Below are 21,893 nucleotides of genomic sequence, written 5' to 3'. Positions count from 1 at the left end.
CCGCCCCCGCCCCTTGTCCCCGCCTCCTGACCCCGCCCCTGTTTCCACCCCCGCCCCGCCCCCGCCCCATGACCCCGCCCCCGCCCATTACCCCGCCCCGTCCCAGTCCCCGCCCCAGTCCCCGCCCCCGTCCCCGCCCCATGACCCCGCCCATTACCCCGCCCCGTCCCAGTCCCCGCCCCGTCCCCGCCCCAGTCCCCGCCCCATGACCCCGCCCCCTGTCCCCGCCCAATGACCCCGCCCCATCCCCGCCCCCTGTCCCCGCCCCCCGTCCCCGCCCCGTCCCCGCCCCGGCTCTCAGCCCCGCCTCCAGCACCCTCTCCCCGCCCCCAGCCCCGCCCATCAGCTCCGCGCTGTCCCCGCGCGGCCGCCGTAGCGCAGCACGTGTCTGTTCCGCGCCGCGGGGTGGGGTCGCGCCGCCGCGCCCGCGTAAGTGGTGGCGGGAGGCGGCGGGAGCCTGGGGCGTCTCCCAGCCCCAGCCGTCGGGACCTGAGCTCGGGGAGGATGCTGCGGCTGCGCTGGGGGTTGAGAATTGTGAGCCGCGGCCTCTCGGTCCCAGGGAGCGCGGCGTGCGGCGGGTCCTGGTGCCGGCTGCGCGCTGTGCGTACCCGCCGGGCTCAGCCGCTCGCGGTGGGCGGGGGAGAGGCCGGGCGGGCCGCGGCGGGAGCGGAGCCGGATCCCAGCCGTCTCTACTGACACGGCAGCAGGCTCCTGGGGCTGCCGTGCTGGCCGGGTGTGCAGGCCCAGCTTCTCTTCTCCTTCAGTGACTGGTGGGGACGTGGCCTGGGAGGAAGGGGGGGTGCGCGCCCTGGCTGCCTCCGGCGGCTGCTCCAGGACACACGGAGCTGTCACTTTTTGCCTCGGTTCTTGCTGAGCCCTGCCCTGTCCCTTGCAGGTTCTCACGATGACTGAAGATTTGAGAGCAGCGGTTGCCAGCCAGACGAAGAGGCTGAACAGCAGCAGTGAGGTGGTCAAACGGCCAGAAGAAAATGGCCATCAAAATAAAAGGTTGAAGAGAGATGCGGATGAAGAGGATACAGAGGATCAGAGTAAAAAGTCACCCAAACGGAAGATAGTGCTGCTGATGGCATATTCAGGGAAAGGCTACCATGGGATGCAAGTAAGTGGTTTGTCTAAACAATGTGGCCTGCTTCTTTTTTTGAGGTTTGTTTGTTTTGTACCTGTAGTCATCGTGACAGAGTAGGGAAGCGGTTGCAGCTTGAAAAGCTGGGACAGGAACAGTGTGTGCCTGGATTCAAAAGGCTTGTTAGTAACTTGAATTTAAAAACTCAGTGGTACATCTCTGATATTTGGTGATTCTAGTAACTCTGGCTTTAGTATAAAGCATCAGTAGAAGATCTTTAAAAAAGCTGCTGCAGATACTCTTGAGGAGACTTGAAAGCATGTGCACAGTTCTGTCAAAACCTGAAGCACTGTGTAGGGATCCCATTCTGACCAGTGCTCCAGCTTCTGCTGGAAGCCTGATGTTTCAAAGGTTTTGAAACACTCTATTGGAGTGGCTGGTAGCAGTGTAGAAACAGGAAAACTGTTGCAAGACTGCTGTCTTTGCATGTGGCAGAAGAGCAGTGTCTGCCACAGCAGCAGCATTCGGGCAGTCTCTCAGCACCAGACCTGTCAGGTCTTGTGGCACACAGTATGGCAGCAAGAGGATGATATTGCTCCATCTGCTGGTCCTCTTGCCGTATTGCAGGCTCTGTACACACTCTTGAGGTGTACTTTAAAAGTAACTCATAAGGCTGCACACAAGCAAGGAAGGGAGCCTTTCTTCCATGCTTAGGCAACAAAGTAGATTTGTTCAGCAGCAGTAAGCCTCCTAGTTGTGGGCACATCTGTGCCTTACACGCAAGTGGAGTTGGGCATTTCTGTTACCAGCTCATCTGTGAGTTGAAGGCAGAATTTGCTGGAGAAAACCACAGTCTGTGTTACATGGCAGGTCAGGTGAACTGAGCAAAAGAAGTCAGTCTCGTTTCTAGAAGCAGAGTTTGCAGAGGTGAGGTCTGGAGCTGCAGCTCTTAACTTGCAGGCACTGGAGCAGCATTTCAGTTGGTGCCGTTTCATGTAGTTGAAGGAATCGTTAAAGAAACTCGATTGCAAAAGTGTTGCAGAGTGAAAGTAGAAATGACCCCTTACTTGCCATAACTGTAAAAGGTAAATCAGAATGTAGGTGTTTTCTTAACACTCTCTGGTAAAGTGTTGTTTGTTCTGTTAGAGAATGGCCGTGCTTTTATGGCTATGAAGGAAACACTTTGAAAGAATTCCCCAACCATGTGTGATTAGCAAAATGTTTCCATTATTGTCTTCAGTTATCCAATTACTGCTATTTGTTCTATTTCTTATTTCTACTATGTATTCTCTTTTAGAGAAATGTGGGATCTTCACAGTTCAAGACCATTGAAGATGACTTGGTGTCTGCCCTTGTTCAGTCAGGCTGCATCCCAGAAAACCACGGTGAAGATATGAAGAAAATGTCTTTTCAGCGGTGTGCCCGAACAGATAAGGTACCTTGGTTGGAGCTTATGTTCTTCTAAACTCTGCTGTACCTCCACCAGTTCTACTGGGATCAACTGGTGAAGTGTCAAGTGATAGAGTGAGATCTAATAGCAAATACTCTTCACAGTGAATATTGCTTGAAACTTCTCCTTTTCATCCACTACTACACTTAAGTAAAAGCAACCATTTAGAAAGCATTGGGTGGTGTTTGTAAAGCTGGTGCTCTGTACCTAAGCTTTGTCTATCTTTTTGTCACATTCATCTGCTTCACCCTCCTAATCTGCAGCTGCTGGTCCTCATTGCTGTTGCCACCTGGTTGATGCAGTGCTTTAGAGTTTAGTGGCAGCTCAGTTCTTTTTAAACCTGCCACGGTGGGATTCTAAGGCTGAACTGGAGTTCATGGCTGATCTTAAGTATAAATAATTTCTTTTCAGTTGATGTTTTACTTAACAGCCAAATACAGTGAGATGCTATGAGAGGGAGTGCAGCACACTGCTGCCTAAGATCACTAAGGTGCTGTACGGCTACACAGCACCAGCAGGTCTTCCAGGAGTACTGACTTCGATTTCTGCCTGTGGCCTTGCCTTTGCCTCGCTTCAGACTGAAATGACCAGTGAGAAAAAGGAATAAACTTGTTCTTCTGCTATTTCAATTCTGCAAATGTTATCCCAGAGCTTCCCAGGTACATGACTATGTGTTGTTGTGTTCTATGGTTTTTATAGGGTGTGTCTGCAGCTGGACAGATTGTGTCGCTAAAGGTCAGGCTAATCAATGACATCTTGGAAAAGATCAATAACCATCTTCCTTCTCACATCAGAATTCTGGGTAAGGATGCTGGAACCATCAGAGAAAGCCTTTTCAAAGAGGAGCTTTCTCCCACAGAAAGTCTCTCCCGTACCTTTATAATTCTACTCCTGTTTTAGTTGTAATAGAATCTGGATGTTTCTGTTAGTTTGATATGAGGGTCATATAAAATCTATCTTTGCATTGTCTTTTATTTAAAGAATATTCCTGTTGGTAGGAGGGAGCTCACAATGGGGTGGTAACCTACTGATTCAAAAACCTAATGTCACTTTTACAACAAGGTCTGAAGAGAGTCACTGGGGGATTCAACTCCAAGAACAAATGTGATGCCAGAACCTACTCTTACATGCTGCCAACATTTGCCTTTGCCCATAAGGACCATGATGTGCAAGAAGAGGTGTACCGACTGGACAAAGAGACTCTTGAAAAGGTTAATAGACTGCTTGCATGCTATAAAGGAACACACAACTTCCACAACTTCACATCTCAGAAAGGACCCAGGGACCCAAGTGCCAAGAGGTACATAATGGAGATGTACTGTGGGGAGCCCTTTGTCAGGGAAAACGTAGAATTTGCAGTGATCAAAGTGAAAGGTCAGAGTTTCATGATGCACCAAATAAGGAAGATGATTGGGCTGGTGATAGCTATTGTGAAAGGATATGCTGCTGAGTCTATCCTAGAGTGCAGCTGGGGAGAGGAGAAAGTAGATGTCCCCAAAGCCCCAGGACTTGGGCTGGTCTTGGAAAGAGTACACTTTGAAAAGTACAACAGGCGTTTTGGAAATGACGGGCTGCACGAGCCGCTGGAGTGGACAGAGGAGGAGGAGAAGATTGCTGTTTTCAAAGAGCAGTTTATCTATCCTACCATTATCAACACAGAAAAGGAGGAGAAATCCATGGCCAACTGGCTGAACACCCTCTCCATTCATGACTTCAGCTCCTCTGCTGGTGGGCTGCAAGCTAACAACAAAAATTCAAAGGTAATGATTGTAGCCAATATTTTATGCAGTGGAAGCTGTCCCATTGAAGTGGCTCTTCCCTTAGTAATGTTTTTGTTTTCCAGGAACATGTCATGGAAGATGACAGTCACCTGGAGTATGAAATGTGTATTATCTTTTCTATGTTTCTGTGCTTGATGATAGTGGAATGAACTACACAAAGTGGTGTTTTTACAGGGTTTTACATGGAGCGCTCAAGGGAGGGAGGAAGGAATGCTTTAAAGCACAGGCCAATTTGCAGAATCATAAACCAGCAACAGAAATTGTGGACCTGTTACCAGCCCTTGCTGTTGTGAAGCTGTTTGAGAGACTAGTTTTCAGGTTGACAATTTCCCTTTAAGCAACTGCTGGCTCTTTGTATTCTCTGTGTCTGTTTAATGCCTTGTGCATTAGATTAGGTTTGGAATGAGGGGGAAATTTAGGAGCAGCTTTTTTCAAGTAAATCTGCCATGAGATGGGCCATCAAAATGAGTCATCAGAACAACTCCTACTGAGTAAAATGGGATACTGCAGAATCTGATTTCCTATAACAAGAGCTGCTGTCAGCTGTAAGTGGCACTAAAACAAAGGTGCAGAATACATTTTTAGCCAAAAGAAAAGTTAATGATTCTTTTTTTTTTCCTGGTTGAAATGTAGAACAGCCTCACAAGAAAAGAGTGGAAAGATATTTGAGGCACACTAGAAGTAGGTTGGAAACCACACGAGGAAGGTCAAGTCAAACACCAAGTATTTCTTTAAATTGACAACCACTGGAGTGACTTAAAATACAACACTGCTTGATTGGACAAGGCCCTGATCAACCTGATCTTCCTTTGAAATAAGCCCTGCTTGAGTGGGGGGTTGGACTTGATAACCTAAAGATATCTTGTGATTCTCTGTGCAATTTAGACTTGGTCAGAAGGCTGGAAAATCATTGAAGGACAAATGATGGGCAAGGCTAAAATTTCTGTGTACTGCAACTCAGAAGACTATGACTTTTTTTTTTTTTTAATTTAATGGAGTCCTTAAAATTAGCTTTATTGTGAGTAGATAAGGATCCTGCTCTGAAGAACATTAAGTTGAATCCTGTCTCTGCCATCTTTGTTTTGTTTGAGAGTTTCAACATAGAAAATATAATTTACAGCCTTGGTGAATAGTACAAGCCAATAGTACAATACCAGAAATTTCTCAGGGTTATTTCTGTACTTGTGGCAATTGGGTTTTTTTGAACTATAGTGCTGTATGAGGACATTTCTGATAGGAAATTATGAGAAATGCCACATTAGCTACGTGGTACCCAAAGAGACCATGTGGTACAGAGAGTCCTTACCTGGCTCAGAAGTCTTGGTGATAGTGATGAAGGACTTAGTGCTGACGGGTTCAAAATCACTGATGTATTGCTAGCAGGAGGCAGGTCTGCTTGCTTGAGATAAACTCAACCAAACACAGTTTTGGCAACATGGTTAGCACCAGGTTGTCTGGAGAAGGATAAATAAGGGCTGATATGACGGACTCCTTTGAGATTTTGCAGGCTGTTTGCACTTCAATGAGCTGTGCTTGCTGCTGTGAAGACAACTAAGTCTCTCAGAGTTTGTTTTGTCATAGGATGTTGAATTGTCAATGTTAAAGTAATGGGTTTTGGAGGCTTGTATGTCCTAAGCAAGTAGTCGTGAGGGGGGGAAAAATGAAATCATGTACATATTGTCATGTTAGCCTTTCTTTCTGAAATCCTTTGATGCAAATCATATCAGTCAAAACATTTGCTTTAAAAAAAGTGCATAAATCCCCCAAATGTATTGCACCATGTTAACTTACTCCTGCAGGAGTGGCTCCCAGTTAAGAGCTCAGACATCATTTTCCTTCTAAATTGCTAAAATTTGTAGTATTTCCCTAATACTGCTTTGGCAAGTATTAGTGAGCCCCCGCTGATAAAGTTTAGACATAAATTCACTGTAGCAGACAAAGAAAATGCAATTCACTGTAGCAGACAAAGAAAATGCTCAAATCTGGCGTAATAAACAGCTTTTGAGGGTCTTGCATGAAGAAAGCACTCGTTAACTTGTCTCACCTGCATTTATTAAACACTAGCATTTCATGTTCTCCCACCGAAGTTTTCCATGTGCTGCAGGTTGTGATCATGCAGTTGGGAGTTTGTTCTGCTGATGAATGTAATCCAGTGTATTTTATTTGCTACAAGAAGCATCGTTTACTATCACAAAAGTTTGTTACTGTAGCTGGGTCTAAGATGTGAAGTTGGGATCTAGCCTCGTTTTCTTAGGTTTTTGGAGAAGTTTAAAGTCAATGTCTTTGATTTAGGTCAATCTCGAGGTGTAAATGAAATACTGACAAACGTTTTCCCTTTCACTTTACAGAACAGCAGCGATCTCGAAGGCAGTGATGGTTGTGATGATGATTCTGACTGAGCCATTAAGTGGCGGCATATGAGACCCTTACTGCCTGCAGTTCCCTCTGTCTACAAAATAGTGGCCTTTTAAAATCCAAGAATCCAGTAAAGCAGGGGCTTGTGTGCTTGCAGAACAAGAACTGGGTGCCCAGAAGAAACTAGGTGAGGAAAACTGCAGTAGAAAAAGAGGATGTTTTTTTTTTATACCACTGACTGATTCACCTGACTGGTGAATACTTGAAAATAGTGTAACGAGAAAGCAGCTTTCTAAAAGAATCTTGTAAAGCAGGATATCTTAATTGAAAATTGAATAATGTTTTTATTATATGTTTACCTGGAAAATAGTATTTTAAATATGTATAATCACTACATAAAGGTGGTGCAAAACATTTTAATACACTCTTTAATTATTGTTCTGAAGTTATGGCTCCATGAACCTTTGGTTATGTTTTTAACTATTACTTGACCTTTACTTAACCTGATCTCTAAACACCATTTTGCTTTTATTTTCCATCCTTGACTTTCCTGGGGAATGGCATGCATGGGTCAGGGGCTCATCATCATGCTGATTGCTGTGAATTATTTTGGTGTTGAAACAAACTTTCTGTGTGTCTTAAGGCTTTGCAAGTCTGAAAGAAATGATTCCTTACTCAGAGGTCTTAATTTTGGAATGTGGATTGAATCCTGTATTTCAAAACAAGACTTCTTCATTGGGAGATGTCATCCTCCCATCATTGTCTGTGTGCTTGGACAGACTCGAGAATATAGATCCACAGCTACATCTGCAATTGGCCCTTTGCTGCCTCAGGTGTCATTTCACAGCCCTGTGGCTGAGATGTGAGGAGATGTAAATTAATTAAGACTTTAAGACTGCAGTTCAGAGTGTGCAGCCATGAATATTCTAACATTGCCTGTGGTGGATCACTAAGTGGGTTGCTGCTGGTTTAGTATTTCTGGTTTTAGTGGAAACTAGCCATCTGCTAGATTCAGGGTTGAATCAATTCAACATGTGTGAAAGGAATGGTGCTGACATCCTCTGGGCTTTAATCAAGTCTGCCTTCAGTGTGTGAACTCTGAATTCCTCTCAGGCTGCTCAGAATAGAGGAATGTGTGCAATGATAGGGGAAGCACATGTCTGGGGACTGTCTTCCTCTGGGAATTAGTCTGTGCTTTGGGGATCTGCAAGCCCTGGAGCTCTTGTTCTCCTTTCACCAACTGTAGTTTCACTTCTGATTCCTGATTCCAGCTCTGTGGAGGTGGTGGAAGAAAAAAATAAAGGCAGCAGGCATTCTGCCTATGTAGGACACTTTTGGAAGGGCTGGAACAAGACTCTACAAGCATTTGAGTATGAATGCTTGATACGCTTCCCTAACTGGGTCTCTATGGAGACTTGCTTTCTAATACAGTAGTTATTGAATATGAGGAGTCAGCTCTTTGGCCTTTCATTCAGTGGTTTCTGAGGCTTTTGAGTCTCTAATTTTATGGCTCCTGGAATTAGGTTTGGGGTGGGTTTTTTTTGTTTTGTTGTTTGTTTTTTGCCAGAGTACAGCTGTCCCTTAAAAAGGGGTCTGATTGTTTATTTTACCTGGTTTTTATTGTTTTGGGTTTTTTTAATCTTATTCTGACAGCCTTGCTTGATTTTTGTCAGAGCCAGAGTGTGAAAATGTTCTGGAGAGGGACTCTACTATGATTTTCATTTACATCCCTTACTGTTCATACTGTTGACCTAATGTGCGTTAGTTTTCTTTCCAAAACTCTATACCCCTTTCAAGCTGAGACAAACACCTTTATAGGCCCCAAACCTCACATGTATCTCGATTGAAATCTATGAGAATTTCTATTTAGAGCCTTTGGAGAAAAGTATTAATAAAAGCAGGGCCTTTCTCAGGTGCTGGTCTGTGTGCTGTGCTGTTTCAGGGGGACTCATTACTGTGCTTTCAGCTCCATGTGCAATACAGGAGAGGAGGAAAACACTGCTAACAAAAAAAGCAGAGGCAGTCTAGACTCTAAATTTGCCTGGAGGGGTTTGGTGAGGGGGAGGAAGGGGGAGAGGGGCAGCTGCTGAGCTGGGCGTGAGGCAGCCCCAGCCCGCGTGTGGCTCATCCCCTTCAGCCGCCCCTGCGTGGGCTCTGCGGTGCCGCGCCGCCAGAGGGGAAGGGCTGGCTTTTGGGGGAAACGCAGCTTCTCCGAAGCCGCCTCAGGAGAAAAACTCTATTTTGGGGTAAACAGAGGTTCTCTGCTGCCGCCCGAATTCGACTGGACGTCGCGGAGGATCCTGCGCACGCGCCCAACGCCGCTGCTCCCCCCTCTGCTCCCCGCGGGTGGGACGGGCGGGCGGGGGCGGCTCCCCCAGGTGAGCGGGAATGGTAGCGCTTAGCGCCCGGCGGGGCGGGGCCGGCTGAGGGGGCGGGGCGGCGGGCGGCCGCAGGCGCGCCGCGGCCTCGAGGGGGCGCTGCGGTGGCCGGGCAGGTCCGCGCGGCGCGGCGGGGCCCGTGTGTGCCCGGCGCGGGCAATGGGGCACCGAGGCCCGGCGGAGGTGGGCGCCCGGTGGGGCCCGGCCGCACAGGTGGGTGGCGGTGCGAGGGGAATGGGATGCCGAGCGGTGTCAGAGGTGGGCGAGGGCTGGGGGCGGGGGAGCGGTGGGTGTAGCGCGGGCGCCGTGCTGCGGCTGAGGGAGGGCTCTCCCGCACTGGTCTGCGCGCCGGAGGTCGTGACAGAGCTGCACAGCGGGGCGGTAGGATCTATTTTCCTCTCTCCTGGAAGATGGAGGGCGTGAAGAAGCCCGCCTCCATCGCCCCTCGGGTGCCGCAGCCCCGCCGGGAGGGCTCCGTGGGGCGCGGGTGAAAGTTGCTGGCGGGGAAGCTGCAGGTGACGCCGCCCGCGCCCGCCGGTGCTTCTGGGATCTCTCGCAGCAGGGGAGGTTTCGTGATGCGTTGCCCTTGTACGTTCCGATATCCTTATCTTTGCAGTAAAGCTTCTTCACAGCCTGGGCAGTAGTGCAGCAGGCGTTACCGCATTTTCACGGCAGTATCTAAACCCTCTTGGGTTTCTATTAATGGCACTTGTGGCTGGAACGTACTTAGAGGATAAGTCGTTCTGCCCATCAAACGGCAGCGCTTCATGATCTGGGAATTGCATGAGTGACGCCAGACATAGCACGATGTTGCAGCCTCTATCATCTCCATTGTGGCCCCTCTCAGTCTCCACGCTGACCACAGTGTTGGTCGTCACCAGTCCATGTGCTGGAGAAAGCCCAGAGTGCTTGTTTGCCATCCTGTGTCGTCTTTAAAGTACAAATGTACCCACTCAAAACTCAATATACGCTGCAGGAATCCTCTGTGTCTGAGTGCTGGAAATAATGTAACTGGATAAATCTGAAATGATAGTGAATTCAAGTGATAATGTTGAGTTGAAAGATCAGTGGCCACTGAGATCAACTCTTTTTATAAAGTTGTGCAGGAAGCAATTCTGTGTCCATAAAACTCATTTCATAGCAAAACAGATTGTAAAAGTGAAATCAAAGGTAAATGTGGACAGAGCTTTGGAAGTGGTAGAGCTATGCACTATTTCACTGATAATGATGTACTTTATTAGCTTAGCTTTCTTTCAGTTCCAAAATAATCATTCACATGAAGACTTGTAGTTAGTTTTGATAACAGTTTCAAAAGTGTATTATGACCTTTAAAATAATGCTGGTACATCTAGTATGTATAGTAATGATATATACTAAAGTATTTGTGATCAAATGTAAGTTTTAAGGTATGTAATTGAAGATAATTACTTTAAATAGATATTCTGTAATTATAACATTATGTCTAATACCAATTATTATATGATTTAAAAACCCTCTGGAGAAAATCACAGAACTCTCAGTGAGCACTGCACATCTCATTTTGCTTCCCTTGAGCTTAAATTTATACCCTCTGTGCCTCGTTTGTTATTTTAGGTATACAATTATACAGTGGTAAGATAGAAAGTTGATTTGGCCAGTTATGTAACAGCTTGTATTGCCAGTTTCTTTGGTGATTTTTTGATATTCTGCTACTTTAATTACCAAAATGGCAATTTAAAAAAGTTTCTCTGCAGGTGGAATGCTTCCTATTCCTCAGCTGGCTCAACAGATTAGCCAGGAGCAAAAACAACAGCAAAATGGACCAAACTTGTCAAGTTTGGATAGTTCCTTACCTGCTTCACACAGCAATAAACCAACTTTTCTTCAGCAGCTACAAAACGGTAAGAAGTGTGTGTTTTCAGTCCCTGCTCCAGTTCCTGTACAACAACAGGTATCAGATTTGCATATGGCTTTGAACAGCTGGTTTTTTATGTATTGTAATTGCTGTTGCCATCTATTCTGCACCATTAAATAGTCTGTCTGAACGCTGGGAAGAGAGTATCCTCAGGAACAGAGCAGTAACATCTGTCTCGTTAAGAAGGTCTAGACAAGATTAATTTTTGGCACTTCACCATTGCTTTCCTTTGAAATTTTACTTCTGTGAAGAACACATCTGCTCATTCATGTCTTTTGTGATAGCTACCCAACTCTCAGTTTAGATATTCTTGTGCTGGATTTTCAGTTTCACAGAGTAAATGTCAGACACGTGTAGCAGGTTGCAGGTAAGTAAATTACACGGTTCAGCAAGAGGGAAGAGTGTTCTCCCTGTATCATACTCCCTATGTCCTGGCAGAATAGTCCTTTGTAGTTTGTATTGAGCCTGTGGATGAAAGAATTTATTACTCCAAGGGGAGAAAGGAGCTGAAATCCAGTAGTTTTTGCAAAAGACTTTACCAAACAGTGATAATTTCTTTCAGATAGTCATTGTATAGCACAGCTGGGTATAAATCTTTCTTTACAATAAATCTTTGTTTTCGTTTCACTTCAGAGTGCTCTGTAGATAGCTGTATCGCTCTTTTGGTTTTAATTAGTGGTGCAGACGTGTCATACGATTTTTCTTGAAGAAAGAAAGAGAAGGAATCAGGCAGCTTCCCAAGGGAGGCAGAATTTGTTCTTGTAATGAAATCCTACAAGGAGATGTAATTAAACAGAATCCTCTTCTTAACTTTTTGTATGCAATATATTTAGAATCAGGGGGAGGAATCAGAATGAAAATCTACGCTGCTAGTGCTTACTTGCCAGCAGTTGCAGGATGTTTACATGTGTTAATAAAAAATGACATAATTGAAATGTATTTTTAAAGGAGCTTTTTAGATCATTCTGGCCATCTGGCAGAGCATTTCAGTTCTGTGAAAGTTCTCACTGAATCAGCCCTGTGCTTCTGGTGACATCTAGAGGTCCAGTATTTTAGGAGGAAAAAATACAGTTCTCAAGGCTGAGTAACACTACATCCCAAACTTCTCTGCTGACTTTACATAATACTGCTGCATCACAAAATCCTTCAGAAACTTTACATAAATCTGCACAAGATGTGTTACTCGTTGTCTTTTAATAAAGTGCAACTTCAAACAGTGTAGAATGGTTCTAAGGACTAAGATGATCAGGGGACTGAAACATCTGTCCTAAAGAGGAAAAGCTGAGAGGCCTGAGGCTGTTTAACCTGGAGAAGATTCAGAGGACCTTATCAATGCTTATAAATACCTAAAGGGTGGGTGTAAAGAGGATGGGAGTCTTTGTTTTCTGGAACAAGCTGAAACACAGGAAGTTCCATTTGAACATGAGGAAAAACGTTATGGTAAGGGTGAGGGAGCCCTGGCCCAGACTGCCTAGAGAGGGTGTAGAGGTGCCTTCTCTGGAGGTTTTCAAAACCTGCCTGGTTGTTTTCCTGTGTGACCTGATCAAGGTGAACCTGCTTTGGCAGTAGGATTGGACTAGATGATCTCTGGAGGTCCCTTCCAACCCCTACCATTCTGTGTCTGTGAGTAGAGACAGCTTCACATTACAGTTGCATGAATAATTTCAGGCCTTAGATGTCGCTAACATTTATCCTTGTCAGTGCAGTTGGCTCGCTGCAGACATTCTCATGTGAGTTATTCTTGGGTAGCTCTCACTCACTACGTGCATGATTTCTATTCATGGTCAGTTTGGAGCACACTTTTTTTTTCGTTGAGTACTCTGCATTGTAGCCATGTCTGTAGCCTGTGTTGCTGTTGAAGAAATGCTGAGTAATTCATAGCTGTATGCAATTCATAGCTAAGTGCGGTCATGTTCCTCATTTCCTTCTACCCGCAGTCCCTGCATTTTAGTTGGTAAACCTGCAAGTAGAGTTAGAAGAAGGAGGAAGAAAGCATTAAACTCACAGACCATCTCAAAAAAAAAGGTAAGAACCAAGGACTTTTTTTTTCTTTGCATGACCTTTTTTTTCCCCTTTTGCATACTAGTAGTAATAGCTTAAGGTTACCAAAATAAATATTCAGGAGATAGTATTTTGGTGTTAGTTTTGAGTCACAAATATCTCGTTTCTCTAGTTTGTCTTCTTGTCCTGTCCTGAGGAGTTGTAAGGGCATAGTTAAGCAGTTTACTGCTCTGAGAGGAGAAGCTATTCTACAGTTTTAACTATACTCTGGTTGTTAAAGTTACATTGCAAGGGATTTAATCCTTTTTTTTTTCCTGGTGATTTCAGCAATCCTAAAGGCTTATGAAAAACTGGACAAAGCTAAACCAGAAATTAAAATTGTTGCTCCTTTATACCTGTCAGAAAAATAATTTTGTGATGAGGATCGGGGAGAGTGTCAAAGGCTTTTGAAGGATGTAGGGTGGGAATGGATGAGTCTGGAATGCCAATTTACCAAAACAAATGTGTTAATTGCAAGCATTGAGTTAACCACAGGGCTTGTAATTTGAGGGTGCTGTCCTCGTTTTGACACTTTAGTAACATGAGCTTAATGTTCTGTCTTCATGGTGTAGGTTGCTGAAACCTTGTAAAGCAATGGCAGCTGGTCTCTGCAAAATTGCATGGCACTTGGCTGTTCCTTTTGGCTTAGTTCTGGTGTCAGCTGTGGTGTCAGCTGTGAGCTTTTGAATCATTCTCAGATAATGTGGTATCATTACTACTATTTTTTGTTTACTGCAACTGATTGGTAGTAGAATATTCCTTCAGGTTGGTGGGTTTTGGGTTTGGTTTTGTTTTTTATAACTTAAGCACACAGACTGGTCTCTCTTTGATGTGATTGGGATGGAAAACCAAATTACTTGCTATGAAGCACAAATACTGCCAAACTGAAGGTAAGTAGGAAGCTTATTGAAGAGATCTGCTCTTCTGCATCACCCAGACTTGAGCCAGGGAAGCTCAAACCAAATAGGTATGTAGTGTTCCAGTGATGGATTGATATAGTATCTGTCATTGTATCACAAATACTCTTGTAATTGTCCGCTTTTCTCCTGCTCCTTCTCCTTTCATAGACATTCACAGAACCCTGACATGAAGTTAATGATCCTTATTTTCCACTTTTTTGGCATAAATTTATTTTTTATGTAAGCTTTAGCTGGTAAAAATACCTTCAGAATGTAATTTTGACTTGAAAGGGTGTCATGGACGAAAAAAGACAACTGAAGGAACACTTGGACAAAATATGTTTTGGGAATGAATGTTGTCGTTCCAAAACTCCCTGTCTGGCAAAGACCTGTTGGAAATTTGCTCTTGCATCAGTGAAAGAAAAATCTCTCAGCATTGTTCTGCCAGGGTTAACAAATGGTGCTGGGCTGGCTTTGCAATTTGCCTTCCAGATTCAAGTACTCAGAGGTTCTAAAGGATCCAATGCAGAAACTATCTGACATTGGAGTAGCAACAGATCCCCCTGAAAGATGTTGTTACTGGGTAATGGAGACAAATCCATTTGCAGTCTTTGCACAAACTGGATGGATGGATACTACCATCCAGAATGGGGTATTTATGTAAAGCACAGTAAAATGCTAGAAGTGATGAGCTGTCTCATTTTATCCTTACTGCAGGCTCACTGCCTTTACGCAGAAACTATTTGCATCTCTGATTTTGAGATCATTTGGGTTTTAAAATCTTAATAGTTCCATGGCAATTGTTATTACTTATAGAGCAATTGTACTTTATTTTGACATATCTTGTATTTTCTGTGTGAATACTTATAAAAATGTGGGAGTTTTACCAAGATAAGTTGACTTAACTTTCCAGCCAGAGGCAATTTCCTCTTGTCTTCTGTTCTCGAGTGGTTTTTGCATTTACTTGATGTTAACATAAAACTTAATCTACTGATTTACTTTCAATTACTTTTAGTCAGATCCTTTATGTTTCCATGGAGGCATCTCCTTTATTACTGTTTTTGAGTAGTTAATAGCCCAAGCTGTTAAAAATTAGTATATTACAGCATAGGTTTGTTTTAGAGATCTGTGTGTATTGCCAGCTGTAGCTATTGCTCCTCCATACTTGTATGTAACAAGTCTTCCTTATACCTATACCCATGAAATTACAGTCTTGAAGTTTAAAGGAACAGATGCTTCCCTACTTCTGCTCAATGCAGCAGATAGCAGGGCTTGATTTTCTGTGGTTTACAAATCCCCAACTGGTGCAGCCTGGTTCAGGTATTAAAAACCCACCACCTGTAACAGCTGGGCTTTCTCTGATTGTTGAATGCCACCTGCAGAACCTTCACATCCTTATTTCACAAACAGGCAGGATGGAAGCTCTGGCTGTCTTGCTTTGGAAGCTGAAAACAAGAGGACATCGTGTGTTGGTTTTGATGCAGATGTTTCAGTACTGGAGCTTTTCTTGAACTTCCATTTTCTCATGTGTGTAAGAGTTGATGAGACTGGTGCTTGCAGTTGACATCTGGTAAGAGGGCTTCTTCCTCAAGCTAATAGTTAATAAATGCTCGTGTTGGGAAGGAAAATGCTAAAGGAAAGTCTAAGACATTTGCAAAATTCATTTGCATAATTCCATGAGTTATTTAAGCAAATAATGTATGTAGCTGTAGCACAAAAGATGTAATTATCTATGAAATGTGTCAGTCGTCTTACTGTTTGATGAGGCAGCCAGAGTGTTTCCAAGAGGTGCGCCACTAGCGGTCCTACATTTATAACTACTTTGTGCTTGAAGTACAAACGTTGTATTTCACAGTAGCGTTTTGATTCATTGCTTGTGATTTCATTATCTGTAACTATCTACATTTTTAGTATTTTAAGTGTAGTTAAGTGTTTTTATGTTGGCACTTCCTCAGCCTTACTCCAGGGGCTTTAGTTTATTGTAGAGTACCCTGGCATTGCCTGAGGATAAATTGAAAGTATGCTTGTTTCCCTCCCCAGTAAGATTCTCAGTATCCTCTGGGGCCTACAATTTGAGCAGACATTAACAACACAGTTAAGTTCCTATTTTCTTATTTTTTGTTTCAAATTACATCATTAGGCTTTTTGTCAGATGTAGTATAAAACATAAATACTTTGCTTTAAAGCAGCACAAAGCAGCAAGCTGGAAGAGCTTCAGTTTAGTCAACAGACAAGAAAAATGGTGAAGCACACAGAGAATGTAATAACCCAGTCAGATGTGCTTAGTCATAGGATGTAATTGGACTACTGTAATAGATTTTTAGATTTTTATCTGGTTGACTGCACCATAAATTAATAGTTTTAATGGGACATAAATTACTTTTGAATTGTGCACATCTGTAATGTGGTCAGTCAGATAACTTCAGTGCTCACTTAATGTGGGTTGGGGAAGCCATAGGAAAACATTTTTCATTTAATCTTCTGTGAAAAAGTTTGTTTAGAGATTTATGTCTTATTTATGTGAATTGGAAATTAAGTTGCTTTTCTCTTCATTTTAGGAGTGCTTAAAAACTTCACCCAAGACAAGCAATTGCTGTGTGCTGGTCTGTCTTCCCACACTCTTTCCATGGGTGTCGGCATACAGATGTGAATACTCTTGTCTTCTATGGCACTGATGGATGCAAAAGCTAAAGAGTGGTGTTTCCATAAGGTTCTTTGCTTTGAATATGGAAAAGAGGATTCCAGAAAGTTTACAGAAGAGCCACAGTCTGATATAAGAAATGACATAGGTTCAGAGTTGGATGATTGAAGAAATGGAGTTTCTTCACAGTTAGAAATACTGTTCCCTCACAGCTAGAACAGCTGGCTAGTGTTGTGGATCAGGTATGGCAAAGTCTCCTGTTTTATGTAAACTTTTAGGAATACTTGATATTTATTTTCCTGTGCAACAATCAAATGGCTTTCATAAAGTACTTGATTTCCACTCCATTTACATGAAACAGTTCTGTGCAAACTTAGATACTGAAACAATCCTGGGAGGTCATCTGAACTTGTTGATAAATGTTTCAGAATGTGAACAGATCTAAGTCAGCAAATGTTCTCTTGAGGATTGTGAAGTGCATTGAACTAAATTGTGTCTTGAGATACAAAACTGATTTCAAGTCCTGTGCTTTGCCAGGTTCTTGTGTTTTTCTTAAAGGCCTTGGATCTGTTTCTCTTAAATAATGAAATGACTGTTCTTAGCATTTCCTAAGTTCTGTCAGATTCTGGTAGTCTCCTTTTCCCTTTGGCTGCTTGTGCAGAACCCACGTAGCAGCCTGCTGACAACCAACCAGTCAACAGTCTGCATCATAACTTGGATGGGATTCTCAGGTTTCTTTTTTTCAGTTAGGAAAATGGAAGCCAATAGTTGGAGTCTTTTCTCTGTGATAATGGTGGGATGTGAGCAGATGAGCTTGGGCCCAGAATGTCTGTTTTCTTGGTCCTTAGATTTCTTTTCTACCTTAATTACAGTGCCATTATTTGCAACTGAAATAAATACATTAATTGGCTAGGGTGTTTTTCTGCTTATTTTTAAATCACTGGTTATTTATGTGTTTCTAATTAAAAAATAACTAGCAATGTGTCTAAATGGCTTAAGCCAACTGAAAAGTACACGTTGAATTCCTTGGAATTGTTTCATGCTTTGAATGATCAAGAGGGCCAGAAAGTCAAGAAGGTAAGTGACTGTATTTCATTTTCTGAGTAATTAAAAACAAACCAGAAAACCCTAACTGTCAGATAATAAAGAGTAGCACTAGGATACCTCTTTTCCCCTTGCATCACATGCGGATTTTATTGCCCGTGCTCCAGGTAAGCAGTGTGTAGTTTACACTGTACATAAGCAAGTCTTCTGTCTGGGATTTTGCACTGAATGTTCAAGAAAGGTGTCCCCACTGTTACCTGCCCTGGCAGAAATGCCGCTTTAGACGTTATTACACTCTGCTCTCCGCACTACAATAAAAGTTAATGTTCTGCCCGGTCCCCCCGTCTCGTTCCTGCGCCTGCTGTGTCCAAGCAGCCCTGGGGGCCACGCTCCGTCTCCCCGTGAGCCCGCGGCCCGGCCGCCTCCCCGCCTGGGCCGGAGCGCGCATGTGTGGGCGCGGCGCAGGCGCAGCGGCGGCTCCGGCGGGCGGGGCGGTTTGTCTCCTGCCGGCGCTGGTAGCGGCTGCCGCTCCGGCCGCCCCCCGCCCCCGCTTCCTGTGAGGAGCGAATGGAAAGTCTGGCCCCGGTGCCCGCGGTAAGTGGGGCCCGCGGGCTCCGAGGGCCCTGTTGGAGGGGGTGGGGGTGGCCGGGCCTCGCTCCTCCCCGCCCTCCCCGTACCGGAGCCCCGCAAGCCTCGGGCCCGAGGCCCGGCGCAGCGGTGTCGGCGGCAGAGGCGGCCGCGGAGGAACGGGCCTTTTCCCGCGCCGCCGCACGACGCCAGGGCGGGGGGCTGCGGCTCCTGGGGGCGGGCAGGGCCGGTCGCGTCCTGGGGAGGGGGCGAGGCAGCCGCGCTTCCCGAGGCGCTGCCCCTCCGGGCCTCGGCGGGGGGAAGCCGGGCGCGGGCGCGGGGCGCGGGCCTGCTGCGGAGTGCGCGGCCGCCTTGGGCCCGGCGCGCTGTCAGGACAACTGCAGCGTTCAGTTTCCGCACACAAAAGGCGATCCTTTCTCGTCGGGCAGCCGGCGCCCTGGCGACGCTTCCTTATCAGCGTGTAATTAATTGAGCGTTTTCACTTGGGCCGTAAATGTTAGCGAGGTGTAGGTAATTAAAATAATAAGACCTTGTTACTGGCGATAGGTGATATAATTGGAATGTTAATTATTTGATACCAGTGCTACGAAAGAGTCGCAGTACCACGAAGTATTGCAGGACTATTAAAGCTTTTGGAAAAGGTGCCTGTAAGGAGTAGACTCTTCCTTTCAGGCTCAGCTGAGGTTTCTTCCTCAGACTTGAGCTCAAAGAAGCGGGAGAGGAGCCCTGTCCAGAACAGTGTTACGGCCACGCTCTGTGGTACTTCGTTGTGTGTGAACCCCGGTCCTTTTCAGAAGCCCCTTTCCTCTTCTGCACCCTCCTGTCTCGAGCACACGTGTGACAGCAGTGCTCAGCGTCCTCACCGACCCTTTCCCAGGGCCAAGCAAAGGAAAGGGCATAAGCAAGTTGCTGCAAGTGGCCCAGGAGAGGGGAGCTGACTGTTGTTTCCCTGCCGGTGTAACGGAGTAGGAGCAGGGTAGCCAGCTGCTGCATCTCCTACCTGTCGGCAGTGTGCCCGTAGCGATCTGCTGCTGCCTGTTGCCACTTGTAACCAACTCGGAGTTAGGAGCAAAAGATGAGTGACAGCATATTTGTGTGTGTGTTTGGGCAGAAACGACAACAATGAAAACGTTATTTTCAAATTTGAGAGGAACTTTGGAAAAAACAAAGCAAACCCCAGATTTATTTCTTTTTTCCTGCTGCTGTGTGACACCCAGTATTGAATCTGCCTGTCAGGGCACGTCAGTGGAATTTTTGCCAATGATAGAAGTACAAAACTGGAATGCTTTTGGATTTCTGGATAGCTTGGCTCAATAACCAGAATTGTAAATAAAATGCAGATTTGGATTAATGCTGTTTAGGAGGTTGGTGTTCTGCAGGAAAGAGAAAGCAGAGTTAAGTACTTGTCAAGTACAATACTTTTTCAAACATCTGTATGATTTGACAGATTTTTCGTGATGCAGTTTTTCTTCAGTACCTACAACAATAAAGTTGAATAGTCTGTATCCATTTTCATCGTGTTTTTAGTTATTGTTGAAGAAATGTACTGCACATTTGAAGCAACTGTTATGTTTTGAGAAGATATATTAAGTATTAAAACCTCTGAAGTGTTTGGAATAATGAACAGACAAGAACAGATACTTTTGGTATTGGAGACTGTGGATTCTTGGAAGTTCCGCAGAAGTTTTGTTTTGCTAGTTAGAATGATGTCAAGTAATAAGGGGATCATATAATTTGTAAAACTGTTCAATAGCATTTTGTTAGCCAGAGAAATGTGTGGGGAATTTAAGTGAGCTTCTGTGGAGCTGAGGGTTTTGGATAATTTCAGGATATAAACCACTTTAGGTAACTGCAAAGAGAGGGTAAGCAAGTTCTTACTATAGGGTAGGCTTTTAAATCAGCATCTTGCTACAAAGTAGTCTTCGAAATAGTTTCAGTTATGGAAATATTTTTTACCTTCCCTGAATTTCTGTTTTTGTGTATTTCTTTAGAGTATACAGTAAAAACCCTAGAACAGGGAGAATGCACCATGGAAATGGTCCTCAGAATGCCCAGCGCCAGCTCCAGAGGTCCAGGTCCTTCACAGGCAGTGAGGGAGAAGACCAACAGGCAAATTTACCCCAGTCCCCTGCAGCTTCTTTTGCACCTTCTGCAAGTCCATCTGCGCCCCAGTCCCCCAGTTACCAAATACAGCAGTTTATAATGAGTCGAAGCCCAGTAGCTGGGCAGAATGTGAACATCACCCTGCAAAACGTTGGCCCGGTGGCTTCAGGAAACCAGCAGATAACGCTTACCCCATTGCCGATTCCAAACCCAACATCGCCGAGTTTTCAGTTCAGTCCTCAGCAGAGGCGCTTTGAACATGGCTCTCCATCCTACATCCAAGTTACTTCACCACTGCCTCAACAAGTTCAGTCTCAAAGCCCTACACAGCCTAACCCTGTGCCAGTGCAGACCTTACCAAATGTTCGGGCAGGCACTCCAGGCCCTGGCTTGGGGATGTGCAGCCAGAGCCCTACTAGAGGATTTGTCGATGCTAGTGTGCTTGTGAGACAGATCAGCTTGAGTCCTTCCAACGGTGGACACTTCATGTATCAAGAAGGACCGGGAATTGCACAAATAGCTCAAGGAGCTGCTGCACAAGTACAGCTTCCATCTTCGGGGACGCCTGCTACTGTGAGGGAGCGCAGGCTTTCACAGCCTCACTCCCAGTCTGGGGGCACCATTCATCATCTTGGTCCTCAAAGCCCTGTAGCTAGTGGAGCAAATATGCAGTCTTTGACTAGCCCCGGCCATATTACGACGACCAGCTTGCCACCTCAAATCAGCAATATTATCCAAGGGCAACTTATGCAGCAGCAGCAGCAAGTCCTTCAAGGGCAGCAGCTGGGTAGACCCATTGGATATGACAGGACTTCTGGTGGATTGATAGCAGGAGTTGGAGGACCTAGTGCATTTGGGATGACATCACCACCTCCTCCCACAAGTCCTTCCCGGGCCACTGTACCCCAGGGACTGTCGAGCCTTCCTCTTACTCCTACAGTTAGTACGGCAGTGAAAAAACAACCCAAAAAATTGGAGGAGATTCCTCCTGCCAACCAAGAGACTGCTCAAATGAGAAAACAATGTTTGGATCATCACCACAAGCAGATGGAAATTCTTAAGGAAACTTTCAAGGAATGTTTGATTGAACTGTTTTTCCTGCAACATCTTCAAGGGAATATGATGGACTTTTTAGCTTTTAAGAAGAAACATTGTGTTCCACTGCAAGCATACCTGAGACAAAATGACTTGGATCTGGAGGAGGAAGAGGAGGAAGAACAATCTGAGGTCATCAATGATGAGGTAAGAAATCTGTTGGTTAATGTTTTAGAATAATATTATAGATGAAGTTGTGGTACCTGGATGGTTAAGTATTAGAGAATGTGACAATACCTGAGAAATCATTTTTACTTGATGAAGTATGGCAGTTTAAATAGTTGGTCTGAGAGAATGCAGTTGTGCTTGGTGGTGCGATAAGACAGGCTGGTTTGAGCATGCCGTTAGATGTACGTATTTAAAAGAATAGAAGAGAGAGGGGAAAGAAGCTTTCACTGTCCTAGTTAGTAGGTAAGCCAGCACACAAGTGAAGATATCATTGCTGTGGAAGCTGTTTTCAGCAGAAAATGGATCTCAGAATGAATATGAATAGGGACCATAAAGAATGGGCAAAAAGTCTTACAAGAAATTAATCTTTATT

General features: G+C 44.8%; 2 protein-coding genes, 1 long non-coding RNA gene and 1 other non-coding gene across 24 annotated transcripts in view; all 4 read left to right on the top strand.

Moving 5' to 3' along the window:
- Positions 1-356: 356 nt before the first annotated feature.
- PUS1 (pseudouridine synthase 1) lies at positions 357-8,993 on the top strand. Of its 4 annotated transcripts, XR_009819902.1 has the most exons (7): positions 443-600; positions 896-1,120; positions 2,382-2,519; positions 3,234-3,336; positions 3,597-4,294; positions 6,664-6,857; positions 8,925-8,993. XR_009819902.1 is itself a non-coding variant. In XM_062009904.1 (6 exons), the coding sequence occupies exons 2-6, from the start codon at positions 905-907 to the stop codon at positions 6,712-6,714; spliced, it is 1,206 nt and encodes a 401-aa protein (XP_061865888.1). In that variant the 5' UTR covers positions 357-429; positions 896-904; the 3' UTR covers positions 6,715-7,090. The 4 variants fall into 4 exon arrangements, 3 of the variants coding, with proteins under 3 accessions (XP_061865888.1, XP_061865887.1, XP_061865886.1); XM_062009904.1 differs by lacking the exons at positions 443-600; positions 8,925-8,993 and adding an exon at positions 357-429 and having other exon boundaries at positions 6,664-7,090; XM_062009903.1 differs by lacking the exon at positions 8,925-8,993 and having other exon boundaries at positions 443-534; positions 6,664-7,090.
- A 169-nt stretch (positions 8,994-9,162) lies between these two features.
- LOC133627036 (uncharacterized) lies at positions 9,163-17,867 on the top strand. 4 transcript variants are annotated; one of them, XR_009819904.1, is made up of 6 exons: positions 9,163-9,261; positions 10,782-10,928; positions 12,880-12,967; positions 15,292-15,451; positions 15,922-15,975; positions 16,440-17,867. It is a non-coding gene; the product is annotated as an uncharacterized LOC133627036 (long non-coding RNA). The 4 variants fall into 4 exon arrangements; XR_009819905.1 differs by lacking the exon at positions 15,922-15,975 and adding an exon at positions 13,790-13,949; XR_009819903.1 differs by lacking the exon at positions 15,922-15,975.
- On the top strand, positions 15,828-15,966 carry LOC133627140 (small nucleolar RNA SNORA49). Its single transcript, XR_009819960.1, has one exon. It is a non-coding gene; the product is annotated as a small nucleolar RNA SNORA49 (small nucleolar RNA).
- A 193-nt stretch (positions 17,868-18,060) lies between the features above and the next one.
- The window catches only part of EP400 (E1A binding protein p400), a 47,538-nt gene continuing 43,705 nt past the window's right edge, over positions 18,061-21,893 (top strand). For all 15 annotated transcript variants that reach the window (XM_062009515.1, XM_062009521.1, XM_062009525.1 and 12 more), the window contains exons 1-2: positions 18,061-18,160; positions 20,146-21,499. In XM_062009515.1, the coding sequence (XP_061865499.1) occupies positions 20,177-21,499 (1,323 nt within the window). In that variant the 5' untranslated portion in view covers positions 18,061-18,160; positions 20,146-20,176. The remainder of the gene's footprint in view (positions 18,161-20,145; positions 21,500-21,893) is intronic.

Source organism: Colius striatus, chromosome 17, assembly GCF_028858725.1.
Source record: "Colius striatus isolate bColStr4 chromosome 17, bColStr4.1.hap1, whole genome shotgun sequence".
NCBI classification, from domain to species: domain Eukaryota; kingdom Metazoa; phylum Chordata; class Aves; order Coliiformes; family Coliidae; genus Colius; species Colius striatus.
This window is presented reverse-complemented; position numbering and strand designations above follow the sequence as displayed.

What these genes read in the sequence shown, in the direction of transcription:
- PUS1 (XM_062009902.1), top strand. Translation starts at nt 505, where the DNA reads ATGCTGCGGCTGCGCTGGGGGTTGAGAATTGTGAGCCGCGGCCTCTCG. An exon ending in CCTGGTGCCGGCTGCGCGCT is followed by an intron (nt 601 to 895) that starts GTGCGTACCCGC and finishes TGTCCCTTGCAG; the next exon opens with GTTCTCACGATGACTGAAGA. An exon ending in AAGGCTACCATGGGATGCAA is followed by an intron (nt 1,121 to 2,381) that starts GTAAGTGGTTTG and finishes ATTCTCTTTTAG; the next exon opens with AGAAATGTGGGATCTTCACA.